Source organism: Eutrigla gurnardus (genome assembly GCF_963514095.1).
Source record: "Eutrigla gurnardus genome assembly, chromosome: 3".
Taxonomy (NCBI): Eukaryota; Metazoa; Chordata; class Actinopteri; order Perciformes; family Triglidae; genus Eutrigla; species Eutrigla gurnardus.
The window spans coordinates 27,749,770-27,773,218 of NC_139917.1; the positions used below are offsets into that span (position 1 = coordinate 27,749,770).

The 23,449-nt window shown below is 44.3% G+C and overlaps 5 protein-coding genes across 6 annotated transcripts; all 5 read left to right on the forward strand.

Moving 5' to 3' along the window:
* Positions 1–530: 530 nt before the first annotated feature.
* On the forward strand, positions 531–4,302 carry LOC311010912 (toll-like receptor 2 type-2). Its single transcript, XM_084005555.1, has 2 exons — positions 531–647; positions 1,611–4,302. Exon 2 carries the CDS (start codon positions 1,620–1,622, stop codon positions 4,008–4,010), a length of 2,391 nt encoding a protein of 796 aa, XP_083861681.1. The 5' UTR covers positions 531–647; positions 1,611–1,619; the 3' UTR covers positions 4,011–4,302.
* A 370-nt stretch (positions 4,303–4,672) lies between these two features.
* On the forward strand, positions 4,673–7,021 carry percc1 (proline and glutamate rich with coiled coil 1; the record flags this gene model as incomplete). Its single annotated transcript, XM_084006594.1, has 1 exon — positions 4,673–7,021. The coding sequence occupies exon 1, from the start codon at positions 6,119–6,121 to the stop codon at positions 7,019–7,021; it is 903 nt and encodes a 300-aa protein (XP_083862720.1). The 5' UTR covers positions 4,673–6,118.
* Positions 7,022–8,381: 1,360 nt separating this feature from the next.
* On the forward strand, positions 8,382–12,709 carry pdia2 (protein disulfide isomerase family A, member 2). Its single transcript, XM_084006145.1, has 11 exons — positions 8,382–8,643; positions 9,158–9,364; positions 9,931–10,064; positions 10,152–10,289; positions 10,621–10,734; positions 10,824–10,949; positions 11,126–11,320; positions 11,654–11,774; positions 11,876–12,054; positions 12,173–12,337; positions 12,520–12,709. The coding sequence occupies exons 1-11, from the start codon at positions 8,400–8,402 to the stop codon at positions 12,574–12,576; spliced, it is 1,680 nt and encodes a 559-aa protein (XP_083862271.1). The 5' UTR covers positions 8,382–8,399; the 3' UTR covers positions 12,577–12,709.
* Positions 12,710–12,940: 231 nt separating this feature from the next.
* Positions 12,941–18,220, forward strand: LOC311011290 (lipopolysaccharide-induced tumor necrosis factor-alpha factor homolog). 2 transcript variants are annotated; one of them, XM_084006148.1, is made up of 6 exons: positions 12,941–13,488; positions 14,814–14,855; positions 14,936–15,091; positions 15,981–16,055; positions 16,152–16,344; positions 16,447–17,999. In XM_084006148.1, exons 3-6 carry the CDS (start codon positions 14,959–14,961, stop codon positions 16,550–16,552), a joined length of 507 nt encoding a protein of 168 aa, XP_083862274.1. In that variant the 5' UTR covers positions 12,941–13,488; positions 14,814–14,855; positions 14,936–14,958; the 3' UTR covers positions 16,553–17,999. The 2 variants fall into 2 exon arrangements, with proteins under 2 accessions (XP_083862274.1, XP_083862273.1); XM_084006147.1 differs by lacking the exon at positions 14,814–14,855 and having other exon boundaries at positions 13,120–13,488; positions 16,447–18,220.
* Positions 18,221–18,357: 137 nt separating this feature from the next.
* LOC311011289 (protein disulfide-isomerase) lies at positions 18,358–23,079 on the forward strand. Its single transcript, XM_084006146.1, has 11 exons — positions 18,358–18,843; positions 19,401–19,601; positions 19,812–19,936; positions 20,092–20,229; positions 20,371–20,478; positions 20,818–20,943; positions 21,071–21,268; positions 21,372–21,492; positions 22,454–22,635; positions 22,717–22,806; positions 22,920–23,079. The coding sequence occupies exons 1-11, from the start codon at positions 18,591–18,593 to the stop codon at positions 23,004–23,006; spliced, it is 1,629 nt and encodes a 542-aa protein (XP_083862272.1). The 5' UTR covers positions 18,358–18,590; the 3' UTR covers positions 23,007–23,079.
* Positions 23,080–23,449: the final 370 nt, after the last annotated feature.

Below are 23,449 nucleotides of genomic sequence, written 5' to 3' on the forward strand. Positions count from 1 at the left end.
GTTCCTGACGCAGGCGGCCCTGCATGCTAAAAGATGTTCTGCTGGTCCACGCATTGCATCATTTACGCCTCCACGCCGACGACATGATGCTCTCCGTCCGTCCCATTTTCATGAATGTGACATCTCAGGAACTTATTTCAATTTGGCACAAATGTCTGCTTGGGCTCAAGGATGAACTGGTTAGAATATGGGGGGTCAGAGGTCACTGTGACCTCACAAAACAGTTTTTTTTTTTTGCCATAAACCAATAATTCACATGCTAATAATGACAATCTCACACAAATGCCTAATAGGATAATTCAACCAGTGTTTCTCAGAAGTATCTGCCTGCAGAAAGCCCCTGTTTAAAAAAAAAAAATAATAATTCCTCAAAAATTATTTTTAAGTGTGAAATAGAAGACTGGATTTCCCCTTAAATGTAAGATATGATGATGGATGAGCAAACTGGCCGTTAGTTCTCCATATTTTGTCAATTTAAAAAGGCAGCGTTCTGTTGCTCTATTTCATAAGACGAATGTATTTAGAGACATGGGGAAGTAAACTTGATGATGAGGGAAACATGAATCTGTGAATAAATCATTCTGTCATGCCACCCCGAAGAAGAAGAGGAGATTTCAACTGCAAGTGAGACGCCGAAACACAGCAAGGTATTTTCACTCTTATTTTCCTTTATCACGTTTTACAGTTTTTGCAGCAGTAAGAATTTACTTTTCAGTGTTTTATTATAGAATACGCTGTTAATGTTTAAAGAGCTATTACAAGCTGATACATTTAATGTGTTTAACTCATTTGTTAAAAACAACTAAAATAATGTACATGATCGCATTTCTTTTGTAAATGCAAAATAAAACAATTCCATTTCCACATTGTTTGCATACATTTGCATTGAGTGCAAATTTAAATAATGCATATATTTTTTGTTGTTGTATATGTTATTTTATGCCATGACCACATTGAATTCCCTATTTTCCTTGGCTATTATCTCGTAACCGGACACCTGTGATACATGCGTGTTGCCATTTTAGATTAATGTGCTATTCATAATAATTAAACGTAGATAAGGACAGCATAGTGGGGGGCTTACTTACAAAGTTTGCAGCTTGGCTTATTTGAACAATAACTAGAATTGGAAACACAATCTTGTCAGTTGATATAATTGGCGTATACTATATGATAATAGGCGTTTTTCCTGGAAGTAATTTTGATTACTTTTAATTTTTTCACAGTAGGAAAAGCACAGGTATAAATGATAAAATGAATGATGGCTGGATTCCATTTAGGCTCACTGTCTGGGACACTTGAATGGAACAGAACCATTAATGTTGCTAGTAGCATCTGTGCTTTTCCTACTATGACAGGTCAAAGTCTCTGCGATGGAAAATCAAATAAAACATTCTCTTTTATGCGTTAAATGCAACTACTTCCCCAGAAAAAAATGTCCTCTGTTAAAATGACCAAAATGCCTAAAGGAAGTCATATATTTAATGTTTTATTGTAGATGTATGGGAAGTTTGATAAATGTGACTGCATTGTCACTATTAGTTATTTATTCTTAGATTGCGTTGCAGGAAACGGCCTGACGGTTGGTTTTCTTTGTTTGTGTCTCACAGGACCTGAAGATGAGAATCCCAACGTTTCTCCCGGTTTTCCTGCTTCTGATGCAGCGAAGCTTCTCGCTGGTCGGACCGCCGTGTCGCGGCTGTAAACGGAAGTCCTGCGACTGCTCGAGGCAGAACCTGACGGCGGTCCCTGCAGCGCCCTCGAACGCCGTCACTGAACTCGACCTCTCATTCAACAGTCTGCAGACGATAGCGGGAGATGACTTCCTTTCATTCGCCGGTTTACGCTCGCTGATCTTAAACAACAACAGAATCGAAACGATCGAGGAACAAGCGTTTGCCCCACTGACTCGTTTGGAGAAATTGGACTTGTCCTCAAACAGACTGGAGACGTTGTCTGCCGGCTGGTTTTCAAACCATTCCCTTCTTCAGCACTTGAATCTTTTGGGGAACAAATATGTGACATTGGGTCCAGACAATCCCTTCAAGACACTGACCAGATTAAAGACCCTCCGTTTTGGAGGACCGAAACTTACATCTGTCACAAAAGGGGCCTTTTCTGGCCTCGGCGGTCTTGAAGAGGTTGTTTTTGATGGAAGGAGACTGAAACACTACGCACCAGGGAGTTTGAAACAAATTGGGCCACTCAAATATGTTACGCTCGGTCTGAAAGATCCATTTTTGAGTAATCAAGCACTTGTAAGAGCTGTACTGTCTGATGTTGTACACCCAAACACAACTCTGATATTCGCTAACACAAGGTTCTTCTTAGCGTATCAAATGTCCCCATTTAGAAAGGCCTACGACGGCGGAGCCACAAGGATCATTTTTAAAGATGTTACAATGACCCTAACAGCTTCTATGGCATTTCTGAATGTCATGTCTGGCTCAAATATAACTATGGTGGCATTTGAAGATACCACGTTGATATTAACTCCTCTGGGTGAATTCACATCCCCACGCTTGGACCGCTTGGAGGCTGTCGTCTTAAAAAACATTCAGGTCCCTCAGTTTTACAGCTTCCCAGCCCTCTTGTTCCTGGAACCTTTGTTGAGCACTTTGCGAAAGGTGTCCGTGCTGAACTGCAGGATGTTCGTCATACCTTGTGACTCCGCTAACGATTTCTCAAATCTGGATTTCTTGGACGTCAGCGGCAACTTGCTCAATGATCCCTTCCTTAGCGAGATGATGTGCAACGGCAAAGGCGGTCTCTGGAGTCTGCAAACCCTCAACATCAGCAGGAACAACCTGCATACCATCAACAGCCGGCTCTTCACCAAACTTGATAAGCTGGAAAACCTCGACATGAGCGGAAACGTTTTTAAAAGCATGCCCGAGACTTGCCACTGGCCGCCTAATCTCCGGTTCTTAAACCTTTCATCGACTTTTCTAGCAGAAGCGACCGCCTGTTTGCCCGCAAGTTTACGCGTCCTCGATCTGTCCAACAACGACTTGACGGTGTTCAATGTCGAATTGCCTTTTCTCACAGAGTTGCACATCCACGGCAACAAGATCGGCACTTTTCCCCGCGGGGTTCTATACCCTCATCTGACGTTCCTCTCCATCCAAAACAATGACCTGCTGACGTTCGGCAGCAAAGAGCTCGATAGTTTTAACAACCTGAGCAGTCTGGAGGCTAACTCTGACAAGTACATCTGCTCGTGTGACTTTGTAGCGTTCATGACGAGCGGCTTGGCGAATCAAAGGGTCACGATTGCTGACGAGTTGGAGATGTACGTGTGCGACTCCCCCGACGCCGTGAGAGGGGAGAGCGCAGCGGACGTGGCGTTGTCGGTGTTTGAATGCCACACGGCTTTGGCGTTCTCTTTGGTCTGTGCGGGGATCCTGATGGTGATTCTGCTCGGCGTGGGTTTGTGTTACAAGTTCAGCGTAATGTGGTATTTGAAGATGACCTGGGCCTGGCTCAGAGCCAAGAGGAAGCCAAAACTAAAAAAGGGAAAGCTAGAGTACGACGCCTTCGTGTCCTACAGTGAAATGGACTCCGGCTGGGTCGAGGCACATCTGGTGCCGGAGCTGGAGCAGGCCGAGCCTCCTCTCCGGCTCTGCCTCCACAAGAGAGACTTCCTTCCCGGAAGCTGGATCTTGGACAACATCATGGACGCCATAGAGAAGAGTCACCGGACGCTGTTCATCCTCTCGCGGCATTTTGTCACCAGCGAGTGGTGCAAGTACGAGCTGGACTACACCCACTTTAGACTGTTCGACCACAACGACGACACGGTCGTGCTCATTCTGCTGGAGCCCATCGACAAAGACACCGTCCCCAAAAAGTTCTGCAAGCTGCGGAGGATGATGAACTCCAGGACGTACCTGGAGTGGCCTGACGAAGACGGGCGGATCCCCAGGTTCTGGGACAGCTTGAGGACGGCGATTAAAAGGCCGGAGACGGATGACGGGGAACGTGAATCGGTTGACAGTGATGCCTTTTAAGTTTTTTAAGCTTTTAGTGTCACTTTTCAGTTGGATCAATGTGTGTGTGTTTTCTTCAGATAATTTAATGATCGTTGATTGCTGAATGATTTCACTATGTTCTCAAATTATTAGGATGAATTTTACTTAGAAAACAAATCAGAAAAATCAAGAATTAATTGTGGCGTAACTTGGGCCTGTTTATGTGTATTTGTGTGTATGTATATAAATAAAATACACAATATATAACTTTTGAGAGCCTTTCAGTTGGATGAATGTGGCAAAATGTCAAGAATCGTTTGTCTCAGTAAAATATCAATGTCATTAATTGTGCGTCCTCCATATTTGTTCCCTCCATCTCTTCACTCTTTAAACTGATTATCCCGTGCAGGTTTCACCAGCCAATCCTGCCTCCTAAAACTAACATTTCTGTACTCCTGCTGATGGGATTAAGTTGTTTTTCTAGTGAAGAACGTGCTGCATGCATGTACCCGGGCCATGGGGAGGTGGGTGGGGTGTGTGTGTATGTTTACAGGATGTAGCCGATCCTTCTGATTCACTCGGAGGCTTTACAGCTGCTCAAACCTCCATGTTACTGTCCGGACAGTTTTATTGAATTCAAATGTAATCAGCAAAATGTTCATTAATGTGAAAGTTTCAAGTTTCTTGTTTCTTCGTGTGTGTGTGTGTGTGTGTGTGTGTGTGTGTGTGTGTGTGTGTGTGTGTGTGTGTGTGTGTGTGTGTGTGTGTGTGTGTGTGTGTGTGTGTGTGTGTGTGTGTGTGTGTGTGTGTGTGTGTGTTTGTTCACGTGCTTGTGTGCCTAAAAGCGTGTGTAATTCATTGTCAGGCTCTTGAGAGCTGACATATTGCCGCTATTGATCTTTAGTCCTAAAATCAACACAGAAGCCTGGTTACTGATGACAGGCAGGCCAGGGGAGTCAGGGTGTCTGATAACACACACACACACACACACACACACACACACACACACACACACACACACACTAACATATAAACAGTTACAGATGTCTGGGACGGTCGGTAAAACCTGCTGAAGTGCAGGACTTAATCATCGAATCATTGCTTTCTTGATCATTATGCTCTTAATTGTTGCACATCCAGTAACGAGACATAAGTTTACCGTATTCTGTGTTACGCCTGATGAAATGTGTTCCTCTGCATCGTAGAGCAGAAAGTAAAACTGTTTGTTCTTTTATTACTAAAAACATGGATCCCACACACACACACACACACACACCACTGCTGTAAAAACTCACCGAATGTGTATTAATCCATGACAGGAAGTAGTCCCCAACAAAAGCACTGTATATCCCAGTCTGGGTAATGTTTATTAAAATATTTCTATGGGCTTGATTAATTAATGCAAGCAGCTCTGCCAAGAGACCTCATCTGTTTATCGGTTTGATGCTCGAGGGCACTTTGTTCACCTGATCACCTGACACCTGCGTCTGCCTTCCAACAGCCGTTTCTTTTCAACTTATTTTATTCATTGAGCGAGTCGGTCGGCTCCAAGACGAGGAACGGCAGGGAAGGTTGACGTGGTTCTTGTGAGTTTGATGTCGTCCCACTTTAAAAGAGAATCCCAGCAGGTCGGTTCAGAGTGCTCCCCTTTAGAAGTCAAAACAGCATATGATTTGATTTCATGCTCTTTCATCCTTTAACTAGCCTGATATCAGGGCCGGGGGAAAAGCAATGATGTTTGTGTGCGTGTATAAATACTCTCCATCATCCCCTAGCAGAGGATCCATTAGCCTCGGACCCCCTCCCTGGTTGCCCAGTGATAAAGTAAATAAAGAGTGTTTGACCAATCGGCATGCAAATATTTGTTCTGGAAGCTGCCTCATCCGACGGGAGACACACACACACACACACACACACGTCTGCAGCCGTGTGCGGAGGTATATATACGGTGACGATCCCGGCGGTCCAGCATTAACACACACACTTGTGGAAAAGTGGCTCCATCGTGACCCAGGACCCTCTCCTCACCTGAACCTGCAGCTAAGGTAATACAAATGTTCTTTTCCAACACATTTAAATATCTTAAATTGCCAACAAATCAAACTCCTGTTCCATTCTTCCATCTTCTCCAGCGTTAAGGATCCACCATGGCAGCGGGCGTCATCAGACACTTCCTGGTCCAGGCGCCGACTCCCGCCTACTTCCCCCTGACCTTCCAGCGCTCTCCGTGCAACGAGGACGACGGAGATGTGGAGATGCTGGAGGAGAGGCCAGAGCCGAGGGAAGACGAGGAAGAACAGGAGGAGGAGGAGGAGGAGGATGAAGAATCCGAAGCTCAGGAGGAGGAAGAGGAGGACGGTTTGGAGGTTTTCTTAAATCCCGCCAGCTACACGTTGGATGTGACCAAGCAGCTGCTGAGGTTTGCTGATGTCATCAGCCTCGATGTGCAGCGCTTTTTCGGTCCGGTGTCATGTGACATTTACAGTGACTCGGTCTCCGTCACAACCAGTGGCCGTCTGCGTTACTATGACGACCTGCTGAAGATTGCAAGAGCGGGAAGTCTGGAGGAACCAGAAAGCAGCTCGGTGACTTGTGCCGATGGGAAAGGGGTCGTGGTTGCTAAGGGCAACAGCGGTTTGGGGCCCTTAGCCGAACTGTTCCACCACCAGGGGCCGAGTCAGGCACGCAGCAGGCCGATGAGCAAGCGCCATCTCCCGCTCAGCTTCTGGACCGAGCCCATCCCCTGCTGCTCTCTGGTCAGTTTCAGCAACGAGTCCGACGTCACGCACACGAACAGTGAGGCGCCGCCGCAGGGCGACGCCCACGGCGACGCCCACGCACACATGCACTACAACCCGCTGCCACGCCAAAGCACGCACGCCCTCGACGGCACTCAGCCCGACTTCAGTGACTTGCTGGCCAACTGGGACCCGAACCCAGAGCTCACACACACACTGACAGAAAACACACACCTGACCTCGACAGCAGCTTCATTCACGTCTGTTCCCACTCTGATGGATACTACAGAAAACACACACCTGCAGCACTGACCTCGACACCTCACAGCTTCATTCACGTCTGTTCCCACTCTGATGGATACTACAGAAAACACACACCTGCAGCACTGACCTCGACACCTCACAGCTTCATTCACGTCTGTTCCCATGGATACTCGTACATACAAGTTTAATAAACACAGGCAAACTTTGTGTTGAGCACAGTTTCCATCATTTATGTGTTCTTTGCTTTGTTCTTTTCTCGGTTTTGGTGTTTGCCGACCTCTAGTGGTTTGACGTCCTTACGGCAGTGATGCACTGGTGTACTTGGGTACATGATGACATCACTGTGGTGAAGCGAGGTGTGGTCAGAGGTGAAACGGCTTTAAACCTTCCACCCGAGAGGTGACTCTTTAAATAATCCCCCAACTCTCGTTACTAAATTGTTATTTTTAAAAATAGCAATTTAGTAAAGCACTTTTCAGGGCATTTTTAAGTAGAGAATCAACAGCAGAGAGGTCCTAGATCAGAGCTGGACCAGTGCACTTCATGGAGTATCCCTTTAAGTTTGTAATGTATAAGAAGAAATGGAAAAATTCCATTTTCAACCAGTTTTTAATCAGTAATCTCAGTATTTCTTACAGTGGAGTTATGTTTGCAGCTGCACAAATAGCACTCCTAATGTTTTCATGTTTCCAGATTCTCAAAAAAATCTTTATTTTATTGAATAAACTGGTTTCATGGGATTGATCATAGACAGAAATTACTTGATGAGAGTATTGGCTCCTTAAAAGTTAATTTCTCCACAAGAAATCCTTAAAATGCATAGGAAGATCATGTGATGACCGGCTAACCATGTGATCAGAATATTTTGTCAACAGTTTTGTTGAAAACTAATTTGACCTCCTTTGTTTTGGAGCAGTCAGCAAAAAGCTCAACACTCTGCTGGAGCAGCCGACGGTTCTCCTCTCAAAGGGCCCTCAGGTCTGGATTTACTTCTTTAAACAGGAACAGAAGGGTGTGACGAGGTTGAACAAGTTTTACTTTTTTTTATATATAAATAGAGAGATAAGAGCGAATAAGACACATTACTACTGTGTCCCTACAGTTTGTATGTAAATGAGGGTGAGATAAGGCCCAGAGGGGAAACGGTACACATGTACATGCTGCTACCATCTGTCTAAAGCTAAATACACAATAAAGAGAATAATCAAGGGAATTATGAAGAAGGAGTTCACGATGCCTTCACTAGTCTGAATCTACAGGGCAGCATCTTATTGGTTCAGACAGGAAAGAGTCACCTGCAGGCGTCAAATCTGATTGGATGAGAGGGAAGGCCAGTAACATTTTGACACACATGGATGTTAGACACATAAAGCTGGAAACTTGAGGTGACGCGTGTGTTGAAGGCTGTCGTACCGAGCAGTCAGACATGAGGACGCACACGCTTCTGTCCCTCGCTCTGCTGGGCCTGCTGATGTGGGCCTCCTGCAGCCGGGCCGCTGACCCCCAAGAGGAGGCGCAGGAGGAGGTGACGGAGGAGGAGGAGGAAGCTGAGGAGCCCCCGAAGAAAGAGAAAACAACGGAGATCGAGGAGGAGGAGAACGTGATGATCCTCCACATCAACAACTTTGCCAGAGCCCTCAGCGAGAATCAATATCTACTCGTGAAGTTCTGTAAGTCATTTCCTCATTTGGGCTCAAATAATTTCATCACATTTGAGGTTTTTTTTGGGATGAAACTTCTTGTGTGATAAGATAAGAGACCATGCAGACATTAAAGAGTAGAATAAACATTGTTGGGAACACAGATGGTAAAATGAAGCTGGCGATGATGGAGAGGAACAACCCAAAGCTTCAGGAATAACTCGCGAGTGCACCGTGAGTTTAGGGTTTATCTCGGTGTAAAGGTCTGTTTTTGCATGTGTCCGGCCCGAGAGAAGGCCGTTATCACGCCGACACGTGGCCTCTCCTGTCCAGATGCTGTCTGGGTTCAACTCTCCCACAGAGGAGCTGAGCGCTGAGTGGAAGAAAGGCTGCTCTCAGCAGCTCATTTCCATGATCTTTGCATCTTTGCATGTGAAAGTAAAAAACAGAACAGAATGGAGGCCTGTGGAGTATCTGCAGGTCTGCTCACTGGTTTCCAGTATCATGTTGTATGAGGTGATTACCCTCCATGTTTGTTTCTTAGATGCCCCCTGGTGTAGCCACTGTAAGAAGCTGGAGCCGGTTTACGCTGAGATCGCTGCCAAGCTGAAGGAGGAGGGGTCGGCGATGCGGTTGGCCAAAGTGAACGCCGTCGACGAGATGGAGCTGTCCACGGAGTTCGAGGTCCAAGGCTTCCCCGTTCTGAAGCTGTTCATAGACGGAGACCGCAAGAAGCACGTGGACTACAGTGGTAAACACACACACACACACACACTCAGGGTACAGTTACTGATGATGTAAGCACATGTACATTCTAGAGTAATAGAGTAAAGTAATCATGTTTGATAAGTTGATTAGCTTAGCTTATTTTAGCTTAGCATAAAGTGTGGAAACAGGGAAACTGCTCTGCAAGGGTGTGAGGTTTTTTTCTTTCAACACTTCAACCTCAGCTGCTTTAATAAGTGTGTATTAATTACAGATACTCCCAATTGAAACCCATTAAAATCACACTTTTTGATCACATGACCATTACTGAATACAATCATGTACATTTTTACGTGTTTTCCTCGCCGTTGCATTTAAGGGTTAAGATTATAAATAAATGTCTGTTTGGAATGGATGATCAGGACTGGAATTGGTACAAATATATATTTTTTTTGTTATTTTATGAGCCACCAGTGGAAAACAAATGTATTTCAAAGAATGTTGAAGCTTCCCTTTAATGTGTTTTAGGTGTGTGTATCTCTTGTGAATGTGTTCGTCGTCACAGTGTGATGAGTTAATTGTTCCCGTGGTTGTTTGTGTTTGTGCACGAAGGGAAGAGGTCAGCGGAGGGAATCATCGGGTGGATGAAACGGCGTTCGGGCCCCGGCGCTCCGCTGCTCCACGCAGTCGACTCTGCAGCTCAGTTCATCGACTCCCATCACATCGCTGTCGTAGGGTTCTTTCATGTAGGTGCATCTGTTCATCTATCCTTACTGATCACATGATTACATGTTTATATTCCCATTCATATTCTGACTTCAAATCCATATTAGGATCTGGAAAGTGAGGCGGCCAAGCTGTTCAAGGAGCTCGCTTTGGACCACGGCGACGCCGAGTTCGCTGTGTCAGCGAGTCCGGAGGTTCTCCAGAAGTATGACGTGAAAGCCGACTCAGTGGTGCTCTTCAAAAAGGTACGGACATGTTTTCATCATCTAGAAAGAACCGGGAGATCCAAGAATCTGTAATGATGTTAGCTATGCTGCCATCTAGTGTTCTCTTCCTTTTAGAGGACCAAATGTCCTCACAAGGATAGAAAGGTGAGAAGATTGAACTCATTCTGACTTCTTGAAAAAGGGTTTTCTAACTTAAGGATTTAGAATAAAGACATTTATTTATGAAGTGAAAGGTAAAGCAAAAGATTGCAGCTACTGTAATGATTATTTTTATTATGTAGGAATTAAGCACTTATTTCATAAATTAATTGATTAGAAGTTAAAATGTCTGTGACTGTGTGTTTGCTAGTTTGACGACGGCAGAGCAGACTTTTTGTTAGAAGAAGGGAAGCTGGTCCCAAAAGATCTGATCACCTTCATCAAGCAAAACAGCCTGGAGTTGATCATCCCATTCAGCCAGGAGGTAATACACACACACACACACACACACACACACACACACTCACACACACACACTCTTGGTCATATTGAACAGTATGTGTGTGTTTTCAGACTGCAGAGAAGATCTTCACCTCTGGCATCACTCTGCACAGCCTGCTGTTCATCAACTCCTCTGTGGAAAGTCAGACGGCCCTGGTGGACGAATCCAGGACCATCGCCACCGAGTTCAAGGGCAAGGTAACAGTGTGTGTGTGTGTGTGTGTGTGTGTGTGTGTGTGTCAGTGTCAGAAAATTAGTGACTTGAAGGCATAAAAATCAATTTAACTATATGTTTTTTTAATGTCTCCTCTTGTCTGTGTGTGTGTGTGTGTGTGTGTGTGTGTGTGTGTGTGTGTGTGTGTGTGTGTGTGTAGATGCTGTTTATTGTGATTGACATGACAGCAGCCCCGTCTCATGTGTTGGAATACTTCGGCGTGACCGCTAAAGACGCCCCCACCGTGCGCCTCGTCAACATGGAAACAGGAAACAAGTTCACCATCACTGCCAACGACCTCAGCTCACAAGCACTGAGACAGCTGTGCCAGGAGGTTGTTGCTGGCTCTGCCAAGGTAACACACACACACACACACACATGCACACACACACACACACACACACACACACACATACACAGACACACACACACACACACACACACACACACACACACACACACACACACACACACACACACACACACACCTTACACCTTACCCCAACCTCAAACCAAGTCTTCACCCTACAATGTTATGATGTCCTCATTTGGTCTCAAAAACGCCGGGTCCCCACAATGTGTTATTAGACGTGGGTCCCCACATGACCATAAAAACCAGCATTCATTACACACATTTCATGTTCAGTCACCCAGCTGTCACTCAAATACTAATGATCTTGTTTTGCAGCCTTACTATCGGTCTGAGGAGGTCCCGGAGGACTGGAATAGCGGACCGGTCAAAGTCCTGGTGGGGAAGAATTTTGAGTCCGTCGCTCTGGACCCGAGCAAAAACGTCTTTGTGGAGTTCTGTAAGTTCTCCTGCTTGAGTCTGTGCTTATAAACCGGAATTTAGTGAAATCAACTAACTAAAAGTGTGTGTGTGTGTGTGTGTGTGTGTGTGTGTGTGTAGATGCTCCATGGTGTGGACACTGTAAGGAGCTGAGTCCCATCTGGGATCAGCTGGGTGAAAAGTACGCCGACAGAGATGACATCATCGTAGCCAAGATGGACGCCACAGCCAACGAGGTGGAGTCTGTGGTCATTAAGGGATTCCCAACGCTCAAATACTTCCCAGCTGAGGGCAAAGAGGTGACGTATTCAAACACCACATGTCTAGCCACAAAAATCTCAGTGTTTGTGTGTAAAGAACTTTCTGATGATTCCTCAGCCTGTCCATCATTTTCCTCGTTTCCTCTCGTCCTCCTAGGCGGTCGAGTTCACCGGGAAACGGGATCTGGAGACCTTGTCTAAGTTCCTGGACAACGGAGGCGTACTGCCGGTGGATGAAAGTGGTGAGGAGGAAGATGAGGACGAGGAAGATGAGGACGAGGAAGATGAGGACGAGGATGCTGATGACGACGCTGGGCATGAGGTTTGTATTTTATCACTACTTTATATATTTCTCCCATAATTATAAAACCCCTCCACACGCCAGTCTCCACTTTTATTTTCTTCTTCTTCTTCTTCTTCTTCTTCTTCTTCTTCTTCTTCTTCTTCTTCTTCTTCTTCTTCTTCTTCTTCTTCTTCTTCTTCTTCTCCTTCTTCTTGTTTCAGGAGGCTGTTGAATCTGAAGACGTACCGACCAACACAACACTTAAAGAAGAGCTGTGATGTCGACCAATCAGGAGCAACCTAGCATCTTACAATTTTTTTCTTAATAAAATAAATTTGGGTTTCAGATATAAAGATGTCCTCATGATTATTTTGACTATAAACTCTGTTTAGCTTTGTCTTCATACCAAACTGTCACTGTGTGTAAATATAACATTTAATTTCTCTAAATGTCTTATAAATTCAATTCAAGACACATTTTTTGGCGAGTTAAAGTTACTTTTGATTTATACCATATATTAAATATTTACAAAGTGATTCAACGATTATAGATGATTAATAAACGTTAACGTTGAACGGTAATGTTAAACGTTGAATGGTAACAAGTGGATTTCCTGTTTCCTGTACTGTATATCAACATATGATTAAGTCTAACAAACACTAACAGATTGAGTCAATTAAGTTTTTTGTTCCTAAATACTGCAGATATCATTCACATTTATGGCTTTTGTCCAAAGCGACTTACAATAAGTAACCTACAACTTACAATATCACGGTATCATTGATCATTTGCTGCTCTGTAGACAAAGAGAATGAGTTCGTCTGGGAGGGGAAGGTGAGTTTGTACAAGGGAAACAGGTAAAGAGGGTTTGGCTTTCAGCGAGGTGAAATGTTTCTAATTCCAGAGAAGAACAGGTTCAACAGGCTGTGATGTCACAGCTGTCACCAACGTGGGACGTGAGTCATTCTGCCAGCTTCCTCATTTGTCCAAGGTAAGACCACTGCTCTGATACATGGCGCGGCCTAATCAGTGAAGAAGGTTTAACTCTCTCTGCTGGCCATTTTTTTTTTTATATATGAAGGAAGCAGGTCTGCGCTGGTTTGGATCCGATACCAGGACTTTGGATGTGTCTTGTTTGCATAAGAGGAGAAGTCCCATGTGAGCTGGAACGACTTGGCTGCATTCAGCAGGTGTGTTTGATGGCTGATACTCTTGGTTTTAGGTGACTTGTTGGCATTTAACCGTGTTTCCGATGCCGAGTTCAGGATTCACTGTGTTCCTACTTTCATGACGGTGTGTTATTTCACTCACACAGTGAGTTTTAACTGAGCTCTTCAAGATGACAGCGAGTGTGACGTACAATAATAAGTAGTGATACGTAATGCAGTGGTGGAATGCGAGTACACTTACTTCGCTTACTTGAGTATTTCAATGTAATTCTACTCTGTATTCTATTTGTATCTGACAACTTTAGTTACGAGTCACAAAAACAGATGTTTTTATTATATGTTATTATTATAAGGAATTCAGGTGCCTAATCTATATTAATCTGAGATGGACTCATAACGACTACTTTTAGTACTTTGAGGTGATGCTAATACCTGATGTACTTTTACTTAAGTAAGACTTTTTGTATTTGTCGTATTTGAGTATGTTTTCCTTCTTCTTTGTTTTTCTGTAGGTTCTTAACATCAATGAGAGTAAAACCATGTGTTCTCTCTGAAACTGCTGTTTTTGCATCCATGCAGTGTTCTGGATTTTAAAATGTGATGACATTTCCAACATTTTTGGGATGATTATTATATTTATGTTTACTAAAGTGAGAGACTAAATTGACAGGATGTCTGTGTACTAACTGTACAACAACGCTGCCGTGTGGGTTGTGTTGTCGCTCTAAACCTCCAGCTGAATGTTGAACGCTGAACACACGACTGCAGCGTCTCTATTGTCTCGTCTGTAACCGCGAAGGGAGGAGACGGCTGCTCCCAAACCACAATCAGAGCTGCAGAATCTGACATCATAGCATGTCCCAATACACACTGTTTACTAGGAACTCAATTAGAGATGGCAGTGGCGAAACATTACAGCCAAAAGAAAAAAAACAGAAAAAACAGGAACATGCCAAGAATAAGGAAACACCTGGCACATACCTCCACCTATAACAAAAGAAAATCTGAGCAGAACATCTACAGCATCCGGTTCTACATGATCTTCCTGATTGTGAAAATGGTCAAACACACTATATATGACAACATCCTTCATCTGCACCTCCAAAAAACAAATGGCTTGTTGTTTCATTCAATGGTCTTATCTAACGAGCAACCCCGGTTTAAAAGTGACAGTTAGTGGATTCTGTGACAGCTGATGTCTGTTTCAGGTCTCCGTTGGGGACGTTGAGTTGGAATGATTTAGTCAGACAACCAGCCATTTGTCTAGAGACACAGGCATTTTGTCAAACTCCTGCTTCCAAGGGTCAGAATGAACTTCCCTGCTTGATCTCTCCTTAACTTCCCAGTGTCACTGAAGTAACGTCGTCCTCCTGTAGACTTAACTGCAGGTAATTAACAGGTAATTGCAGCGTTTAGTGAACTAAACACCACCAGGTGTGAATCAGACAAGTCTGCTCTTTATCCCCAGCTTCCTGACTGGATGATCTCCTGATGGATCCTCCTTCGTATGAGGAGGCCGGTCTGCACCCTCCTGCCCCGGCAGCGTTCAACGTCCCCCCTCCCCCCTCCTACGACGCCTCCCTCCACTCCCGCTCGTCACCTCCCCCCACTTATGGAGAGGCAGGTGAGACAGAAATCCAACCATTTACTTCACACATCCTCATCTGGTACGGAGAATCCAGAACTAGTCATTATCCAAGTCAGAATATGAGATATATATCCAAAACAAAATAGGGTGGACATAACAGACGGTCTGAGGCTATGGCCGTCTACATTTTTTAAAAACACCTTTTATTGTGTGAACATATTTTTGTGTTTTTCTGTCGACGTCAGTCCACAGTCAAACAGCGGAAAACATGAAAACATCTCGACTTCTTTGCCCTCTTTTCAGTCGGCAAGCGACAAAAATGCATCACAGGCTAAAAAAGAAAACTCTATAAAACATAAATCCTTACATTTATGACAGCAGCATCAGTGACTTTGCTGGTTCACATCCCCAACCTCCCTCAGTTAATCCTCAAACACGCTGAGACAGCACACGTTTGAGGATTTCACTGCGTCTCAGAGGAAGAAAAACGCTTAGAATTAGAGTCAGCTTTATTTCCAGAGTATGCATCTCTCAGTTTACTGACAGAAATGAGAAGAAGGGACGCGGACAACAAAGCTACACAAGTAGTGATAAAATACATGTATATATGTAAATATGACATGAATTTATATGACCAACAATACAATAATAAATACAATTTCTATCTAAAGGTCAAGTGTTCTAACCATCATGGATGTACCATGATTATATACTGCATATACAGCGTGTGGGATTCAGATGATATGCACATATTAAAAAACAGACTGCATTAAAAACAGTGAAACTATCATCTATAACAGTGTATGACTGACTTCTGTTCTTGTGTCGGTTGTTTTTGTACATGATGTCATTCTGTTTAATCAGTAGTGAGGAAAAGAAGATGCTTTTAGGAATTCAATGTGGACGTTTTTCTTGTCTTTTCCAGTTACAAGCCAGCCGGACCGTTTCCCCGTCGTGACGTCACAAAGCAGAGGAAGCATAATCCATGCAACAACGCAAAGTATTATCTTCACTCTCTCTCTCTCTTCATAGTGGATGAAAAATACCGTGTTTCTGTTCCTGATGCCGTTTCCCTCTCCTGCCTCCTGAACATCAGTCGGCGCGACGTCGACTCAGCCAGGGGTCGTCGTGACGACGCAGCCGCAGCCTGTTCCCATCTCGGTGACGCGTCTGGAGGACGTCCCCGGCGTGGTGCGCTGCCCGCACTGCCACCACGTCGTCACCAGCAACGTCACGTTCCAGGCTGGGAGGGCCGCCTGGTGCACATGTGTGCTGCTCATGCTGATGGGGTGACACACACACACACACACACACACACACACACACGTGCATGTTGTACATCAGACCCTTAGGCAGCTTTAACATCCTGCGTGTGTGTGTGTGTGTTTCAGGCTGGTCTGTGGCTTCTGTCTGATTCCCTTAATGATCCGAGGCCTCCAAGATGCTCATCACTCCTGCCCTCGGTGTGAAAGCAAGCTGCACGTGTACACGAGGTGACTCTGCTGTCACGGCTCCGCTTGGCCCCCCCGACCCATCGTGGCACATTTCGATCCACATGGAGGACAAATAACATAAATACCAGCTCACTGCTTGGAGCTCCACAGGGAAGCAACGGGACGGACATGGCTGAGAGAAGTTACACGTTTCCATCTTTGACCCCGCAGGGTCGAGTCTGCCTGCGATATTTAACATTTCATGTTGAATATGATCTGTTTTTTAGGCAAAGCAAACAAGTGTTCCTACATAGTGGAAGTAAATCCCCCCCAAAGAGGAAACAGATCGTGTCCTTGCATAGACATGATCATGTTTCTGTGTGCAGACTAAATAGAGGACATTTATGAGGAAGTTCGGGGACTTAATTCATAGTTTTGCTTATGTTTTTTCATCTATTTAACTATATTTTACAGCATATTTCAATACTGAAAGGACAAACTCTTTGTTATGTGTCTTTTTGTAGTGTATATAGAGCTTCTGTGTTTACTTTAATGATGAAGGGGGGGGAGCAGACTTGAATGCCAGACATGATTGTCTTAAAGCAAACAAATCCCACTGAGAACTCAATGACTTAACATGCTCTAACTTATGTTTATGCATATTTCTTCTTTTCGAGGCCCTGCACATCCGAGATAAACCAACACATATGATTGACTTAAAGACTGTTTGTTGAACCTGTTCAGGCAGTAAATCACCTTTATCCACCCTATTAGTACAACGGAGCCGTGTGAGCTTCAGCATGAGGTTTAATGAAGCGGAGAGGGCGGGGCTTAAAGGGACTCTGTCGAACATTTACACAGGATTGAACCTGCTACAACTCTGATTGATTGACAGAACTTTTAAACCAGAGGGACGGTAACTAAACGTAAAATCGTGATAAGGAGAAATGTTTACATCATTAATGTTTCGTCATATTGTTAGTTTCATAATTTGAATGTTAAATTAAGAAACACAAAACTCTTCAGTTGTATATACTGTGCCTAAAATGTATTGTTATTAATGCTGTGATGCATACTTTGGTGTATCACTTACAGCAGTCTTACCCCCCCAAAAAATAATTCAGTGTTCATTTTTACAGCCGTTTACATTATCACGAATAGCTCTAAGCAGGCTCTCTGAAAAACATATACATTTGATAAATGACAATTTAATTGTATGCCTGCTTTATTGAAAACATACACACACGTTGAAAACGTTATAAATGAGAACAAATAAAAGCGTTTCGGTGGAGTTAACGGGGTATTTCCTTCTTTTAATTTCCTCTTATCAAACAAACAGAATGTATGTTAGCCTTTCATATTACATTCAAGAACGTTCAGGCGCCCCCGTGTGGCTCAAATGTGTACTGCACATAGTTATTTCTTTAATGATCTAGACTTTAAAGTTAATTTAAACAGATAAGGCCATTTTTAAAATGAATGAACCCAGAACCAGTTTGACTGGTTTTCCATGGAGAGCCAAATAAAAAAATATATAATTGGGGAAAATAAAGATGTGTGTTTGCAAATGGACCCTGCCTGATGTGAAAAGTAGAAAACAGAGCGACGGCTGTTTGACGAACGACTGCTGAACGCACCTGCTTTACCTGTCGTTTCAATCAAAATGTTGTTTTTTATTATTTATCATTCTATCATGTTGATAGGGAAATAAATATGGTCCTGGTTACTTTGACGAAGCTGTGAAGTCGTTTTTTATTTTGTGAAAATCAGCGAAAGTGGGTGGATTTTGCGTTATTTGAGCGTGTGTGTGTGTGTGTGTGTGTGTGTGTGTGTGTGTGCTTCCATTGTGACCTTGCTGAGGCTGACGGTGTTAGGTAAAGGGTATTTAGATATTATTGATGTACTTGATATGAACAGTCAGCAGCCAATGGCAGCGATACAGCAGGGCTCAGATAAGTTAATCAACTACAAGCTGGTGGGTCCAGTCGGCAGATAACAGAAGCATTCACACACACACACACACACACACACACACACACACACACACACACACACACACACACACACACACACACACACACACACACATATATCAGCCCTTCATGTCACCACTCCCTTCATACCTTCCCGTCAGATTGTCCAGTGTGTCAGGTCTGCAGGCGAGCGTCATGAAGACACTGCTGCTGCTGCTGGGGGCGACGGCCTTCTGTCTCTTGGCGACTGTCGCCGCTGGCAACCAAGCTGACCGTCAGGCGGACAAGTCACCCCCCCGGGAGGAGGACGGGGTTCTGCAGCTAAAGAAAGGAACCTTCAACAGGGCACTGAGGAAACACAAGCAGCTGCTGGTGCACTTCTGTAAGTTTCACACAAAGACACACACACACTGATCTTCATCTAATATATATATATATATATATAATAAATAGTCTAAAAGCATGACAACGCCACATTAGGAGCGACCTCATGGTTTGTAAGTGTCTTTAGCCGCCTCATATGGCAGCATTTTCATCATAGTGGTCGAAGAAGTACTCAGATCTTTTACTTTAAACTACAAAAGTATTGGCATCAAAATGTAATTAAAGCATCAAATATAAAAGTACTCATTTATTAAAAAATATATATTTGTGATTATGGTACATGAAGGTGTGCAACCCTTCTATATACTGCAGACCAATCAAGTGATTTCCTTGCTGCATTAACCCTGCGGTACGTCATACTGGGATATTTTGGTATTTTTAGTCATACACCCTGGGGATCAATACAGTGCATTATTAATCTGAATCTGTAAAGTAGCTAAAGTTATAAAATGTAGTAAAAAGTACAATATTTATAACTGTAGAAGAACAGAAGAAGGAAAAGGACAGAAAATGAGTTAGTACTCACTTGAATGTACTTCCTGTGTCTGTGTGCAGACGCTCCTCTGTCTGGAGAAGGCCACCGTATCTCAGAGGCGTTCGACGGCGCCGCTGCAGAGCTTCAGGGGTCAGAGGTCACGCTGGCTGTGGTGGATGTGACAAAGGAGAAAGACCTGGCTAAAGAACTGAATGTGACGGGCCTCGCCACGATCAGGCTGTACCTTTCTGGGGATAAACACCACCCTGTGACCTGTCCTGGTACGTCTCATATCAGTTCCAAGGGAATTCACCACTTTATTAACAACTCAAGGCTTCCAATGGTGGCCTAATGCTAAGCTAAGCTAATCACCTCCCGGCTCCATTAACACACGAGTGGAATCTTCTCATGCAACTCTCTGCAAGAATCTAAATATGTGTATTTCACCAACATTTCTTTAATATCGAGTATGAAAATGATTTTGTTTTAAGTCCCTCAGAACTCCGCGTCCATCTTGACCTGGCTGAAAAGGAGAGCGGGGTCTGCTGATGACCTCATCGCTGAACTCAGCCAATCAGAGGCCTCGGAGGAGCTGACGGTGGTTGGATTCTTTAAGGTGAGAAGCATTAGTTTGACTTCACAGCTCCTCACGGTGTTGTGTGACTGTCATCACCTGCCGGAATCACATTTAACGTGTGTTTATGTGTGTGTGTGTGTGTGTGTGTGTGTGTGTGTGTGTGTGTGTGTGTGTGTGTGTGTGTGTGTGTGCAGGAGCTGAACCACGAGTACGTTCAGGCGTTTTACGCTGCGGCGGTCGACCTCCCTGACATTAACTTTGCCTTGACGCAGAACGATGACATCATCACCAAATACGGTCTCACGCACGATGTCGTGCTGCTGTTAAAGAAGGTATTTAAATAAAACTTTAGTCTCCAACAGATGGCTGTACACGTCACATTTCTTATATGCAAGAGATTTTAAATCATGAAACCATCACATAACCTGTGTGTGTGTGTGTGTGTGTGTGTGTGTGTGTGTGTGTGTGTGCAGTCCAAGCTCATCCAGGCTTATAAAATGACGCCTCAGACCACTAAAGAGATGCTGATCATCTTCATCACGGTCTACCAGATGGACCCGGTCACCGAGTACACTGGACAGGTACTAATACACACTTTCACACACAAATACCTGCTTAACTCCCAACATGGAAATGTTCTTTTTTTTTTAAACTCACTGAGAATCCATGACTTGAACCACATGAATACATTAAATAATGTATATAGGTTTTTGTTAGTTTTTGTTTTGGTTTACATCTTAATAAGTTAAAAGCTTAAATGCTTTTATGGTGAATAAATAGGAGGTTTTCTTTCACATTAGGTCGAACATTTCACAAATATGCCATCACAAGACACTGTATAACACACACACACACACACACACACACACACACACATGGGCTTGTTAATGGAGATGTATGTATGTTAATCTCTCTTCCAGACAGCCAATCAGATCTTGACGTCCCCCGTGTTAAGCCACGCCCTCCTGTTTGTCAACAAGAGCTCTGCTGCCTTTAAAGAGATCCACGCTGCCTTTAGTGAAGCTGCTGGATCCTTCAGGTTGAAGGTACGAAAACCATTTCAAACCGCAAACGCCTTTCAGAACACGCTGATGGCAAACCTCACCTGTGTGTGTGTGTGTGTGTGTGTGTGTGTGTGTGTGTCTGTGTGTGTGTGTGTGTGTGTGTGATCAGATGCTGTTTGTGTGGGTGGACGTGGACGAGCCTCGTAACGGCAGGCTGATGGAGTACTTCCGGGTCCGGGACTTCGAGGCCCCTTTGATCCGACTTGTGAACCTGACGGACCATGTGACCTACCACCTGCCCTCCGACACTCTGGACCCACAGACCATAAAAACATTCTGCCAGACCTACCTGGACGGCAAGGCCAAGGTAACGCTCAGCCCTAGGTGGTGTGATACACGGGACCTGGAGGAGCCTGAAATAAACACTGTGTGTGTGTGTGTGTGTGTGTGTGTGTGTGTGTGTGTGACAGCCGAAGATGCAGAGTGAGCCGATGCCTGAAGGATGGGACGAGCTGCCGGTGAAGGAGCTGGTGGGAATGACTCTGGAGAAAGTTGGCTTTAACCCCAACAAGACTGTTTTTGTCCTGTTCTGTATGTAAATGCATTTTATTTCGTAAACTAAACAGTTAGCTTGGACTTGTGCAGGTAAAAAGACACGTGGGGTTAATGCTGAGCTAAATGTAGGCTAAGAGTGTCACGTTTGGGTTACATGTAAACATTGATATAAAAGTCTGTTACGAGTTTAACGATTAAGATTATTATTCCGTCGTGGTAAACCATAGTCGTGATGTCTTTCATACACGTACCAAAAGTTTTACGTCAACCAATCAGAGCTAAAGGGGGTTCAGGAAGGGCGTGAGACGCTATCGAGGCGGCAGCAGCATCAATATGGAGGAAAATGCTAAAAAAGCGTCCATGAAAAGTGTGCTGGTAGAAACAGAAACTGCATTCAGAGGAAAGATTTAAGGCGTTTTTTAAAGCGATTAGCGGCGGGACGAACCCTGATCATGTGACAAGCTCATCTGCTGGCCTACATCGTGTTTGTGTAATTACTCTCGCTGTCAGAGGGGGGCGACAAACGTTCCTCACTCCAGCTTTAAAACTGCAAAGATCAACATTTGATATTGAAAGTGAAGCCAATGCTGAAGTGCCATATACTCCAGACTTTGTCCGATGGCGGCTCCTCGGGGTGGTTCTGTGGGTCGGCTCAGGTCTCGCCACCTCTGTACCGATACATGAAACACGTGAACACAGCGGAGCGTTCAGAGAGACTTCCCTCGGAGTTAGCGGGGCCTAAAACTGAAGAGAGTGGAAACTTCCATTTCGTCCAGAAACGCGACTTCTAGTGAATGCTAATGCTGCGCTGCATGTGTGCTGTAAGCTAATGAATAAGGTGCATGTCTATGTTGTGTTTTAGCTCATTAAGCTAAAACGGCTAATTGAATCTAATTCTGACAACCAACTAAATGCCCCCTTAGATGTCATGTGACCTCCAAACCAACCTTTGTGCTTCCCACTCATCCCCGTCTTGCTACTACATGTGTGGTTCCAGATCTCCCCTACAGTCCGGAGTCCCGCGCTCTGTTTCCGCTGTGGGAGGAGCTAGCCGAGGCCTTGAAGAAGCGTCAGGACGTGGTCGTCGCTCGCATCGACGCCTCAGCCAATGACATCAACATGTCGATGCAGGGCCCCTACCCGTCACTCTGCCTGTTCCCTGCTCTCTATGCTGAAAGGGTAAGCAGCATAGCAATCAGCACATATACTGTAATATATATATATATCTGGAGGTAGTAATGTTCAGGATGCTCCCGTCAGATGGTGGTCTATCCCGGGAAGAGGAACCTGAAGGACCTGCTGAAGTTTCTCGATAAGGAGATGGAGAAAGCCAAGAAAGCCAGAGTTAAGGTATGTTATCGCTCAGCAAAAACCATCGTCGCTGCAGAGGTTTGAGTTTGTGTGACGGTGAGCTTTTTTTAATCTCTCCGTTAAAAATAAACTTCTCTCCTTTGTGTCTCCAGGAGGATGAAGACAGGAGGAAGTACATCGAGGCCGCCAAAGCTGAAGAGGCAAAAAAAGCCAAAAACGAAACCAAAGAAGAGCTTTAATACAGAAAGAGAGAGAGAGCAGAGTGTGTGCGTGTGTGTGTGTGTGTGTGTGTGTGTGTGTGTGTGTGTGTGTGTGTGTGTGTGTGTGTGTGTGTGTGTGTGTGTGTGTGTGTGTCGTGTCGTCCCTTTAAAACACAGATCTGGTTTTATCCACTCAGCTGTCATTCTGTCAAATCCAATAAAGTCTTCAGTTAAAAACTCGGAGGGTTACAAGACTTTTTATTTATTTAATCAAACAGATTCTTGACAAAAAACTGTCGACTAAAAATAAATAATATACATGTTTATAATAATAATACATTTTATTTACAGAGCGCCTTTCATAGTTTTCTGAACTAAAAACGTACATCCACTCATTAATGTTAAAAGCCAACCGTAAATTGATTCTTCTGACATATTTAGATATAATACATTAATTTGATTACTTTCAGACCAGCACAATG

Excerpts from the sequence above, each read along its gene's own strand:
- LOC311011290 (XM_084006148.1), top strand. The coding sequence starts at position 14,959 with ATGGATCCTCCTTCGTATGAGGAGGCCGGTCTGCACCCTCCTGCCCCG. Across the intron at positions 15,092-15,980 it reads CCCCACTTATGGAGAGGCAG|TTACAAGCCAGCCGGACCGT; the intron begins GTGAGACAGAAA and ends TGTCTTTTCCAG. Across the intron at positions 16,345-16,446 it reads GTGCTGCTCATGCTGATGGG|GCTGGTCTGTGGCTTCTGTC; the intron begins GTGACACACACA and ends TGTGTGTTTCAG.
- pdia2 (XM_084006145.1), top strand. The coding sequence starts at position 8,400 with ATGAGGACGCACACGCTTCTGTCCCTCGCTCTGCTGGGCCTGCTGATG. Across the intron at positions 9,365-9,930 it reads GAAGCACGTGGACTACAGTG|GGAAGAGGTCAGCGGAGGGA; the intron begins GTAAACACACAC and ends TTGTGCACGAAG. Across the intron at positions 11,321-11,653 it reads TTGTTGCTGGCTCTGCCAAG|CCTTACTATCGGTCTGAGGA; the intron begins GTAACACACACA and ends CTTGTTTTGCAG.
- LOC311010912 (XM_084005555.1), top strand. The coding sequence starts at position 1,620 with ATGAGAATCCCAACGTTTCTCCCGGTTTTCCTGCTTCTGATGCAGCGA.
- LOC311011289 (XM_084006146.1), top strand. The coding sequence starts at position 18,591 with ATGTCACCACTCCCTTCATACCTTCCCGTCAGATTGTCCAGTGTGTCA. Across the intron at positions 21,269-21,371 it reads ACCTGGACGGCAAGGCCAAG|CCGAAGATGCAGAGTGAGCC; the intron begins GTAACGCTCAGC and ends TGTGTGTGACAG. Across the intron at positions 21,493-22,453 it reads GACTGTTTTTGTCCTGTTCT|ATCTCCCCTACAGTCCGGAG; the intron begins GTATGTAAATGC and ends GTGTGGTTCCAG.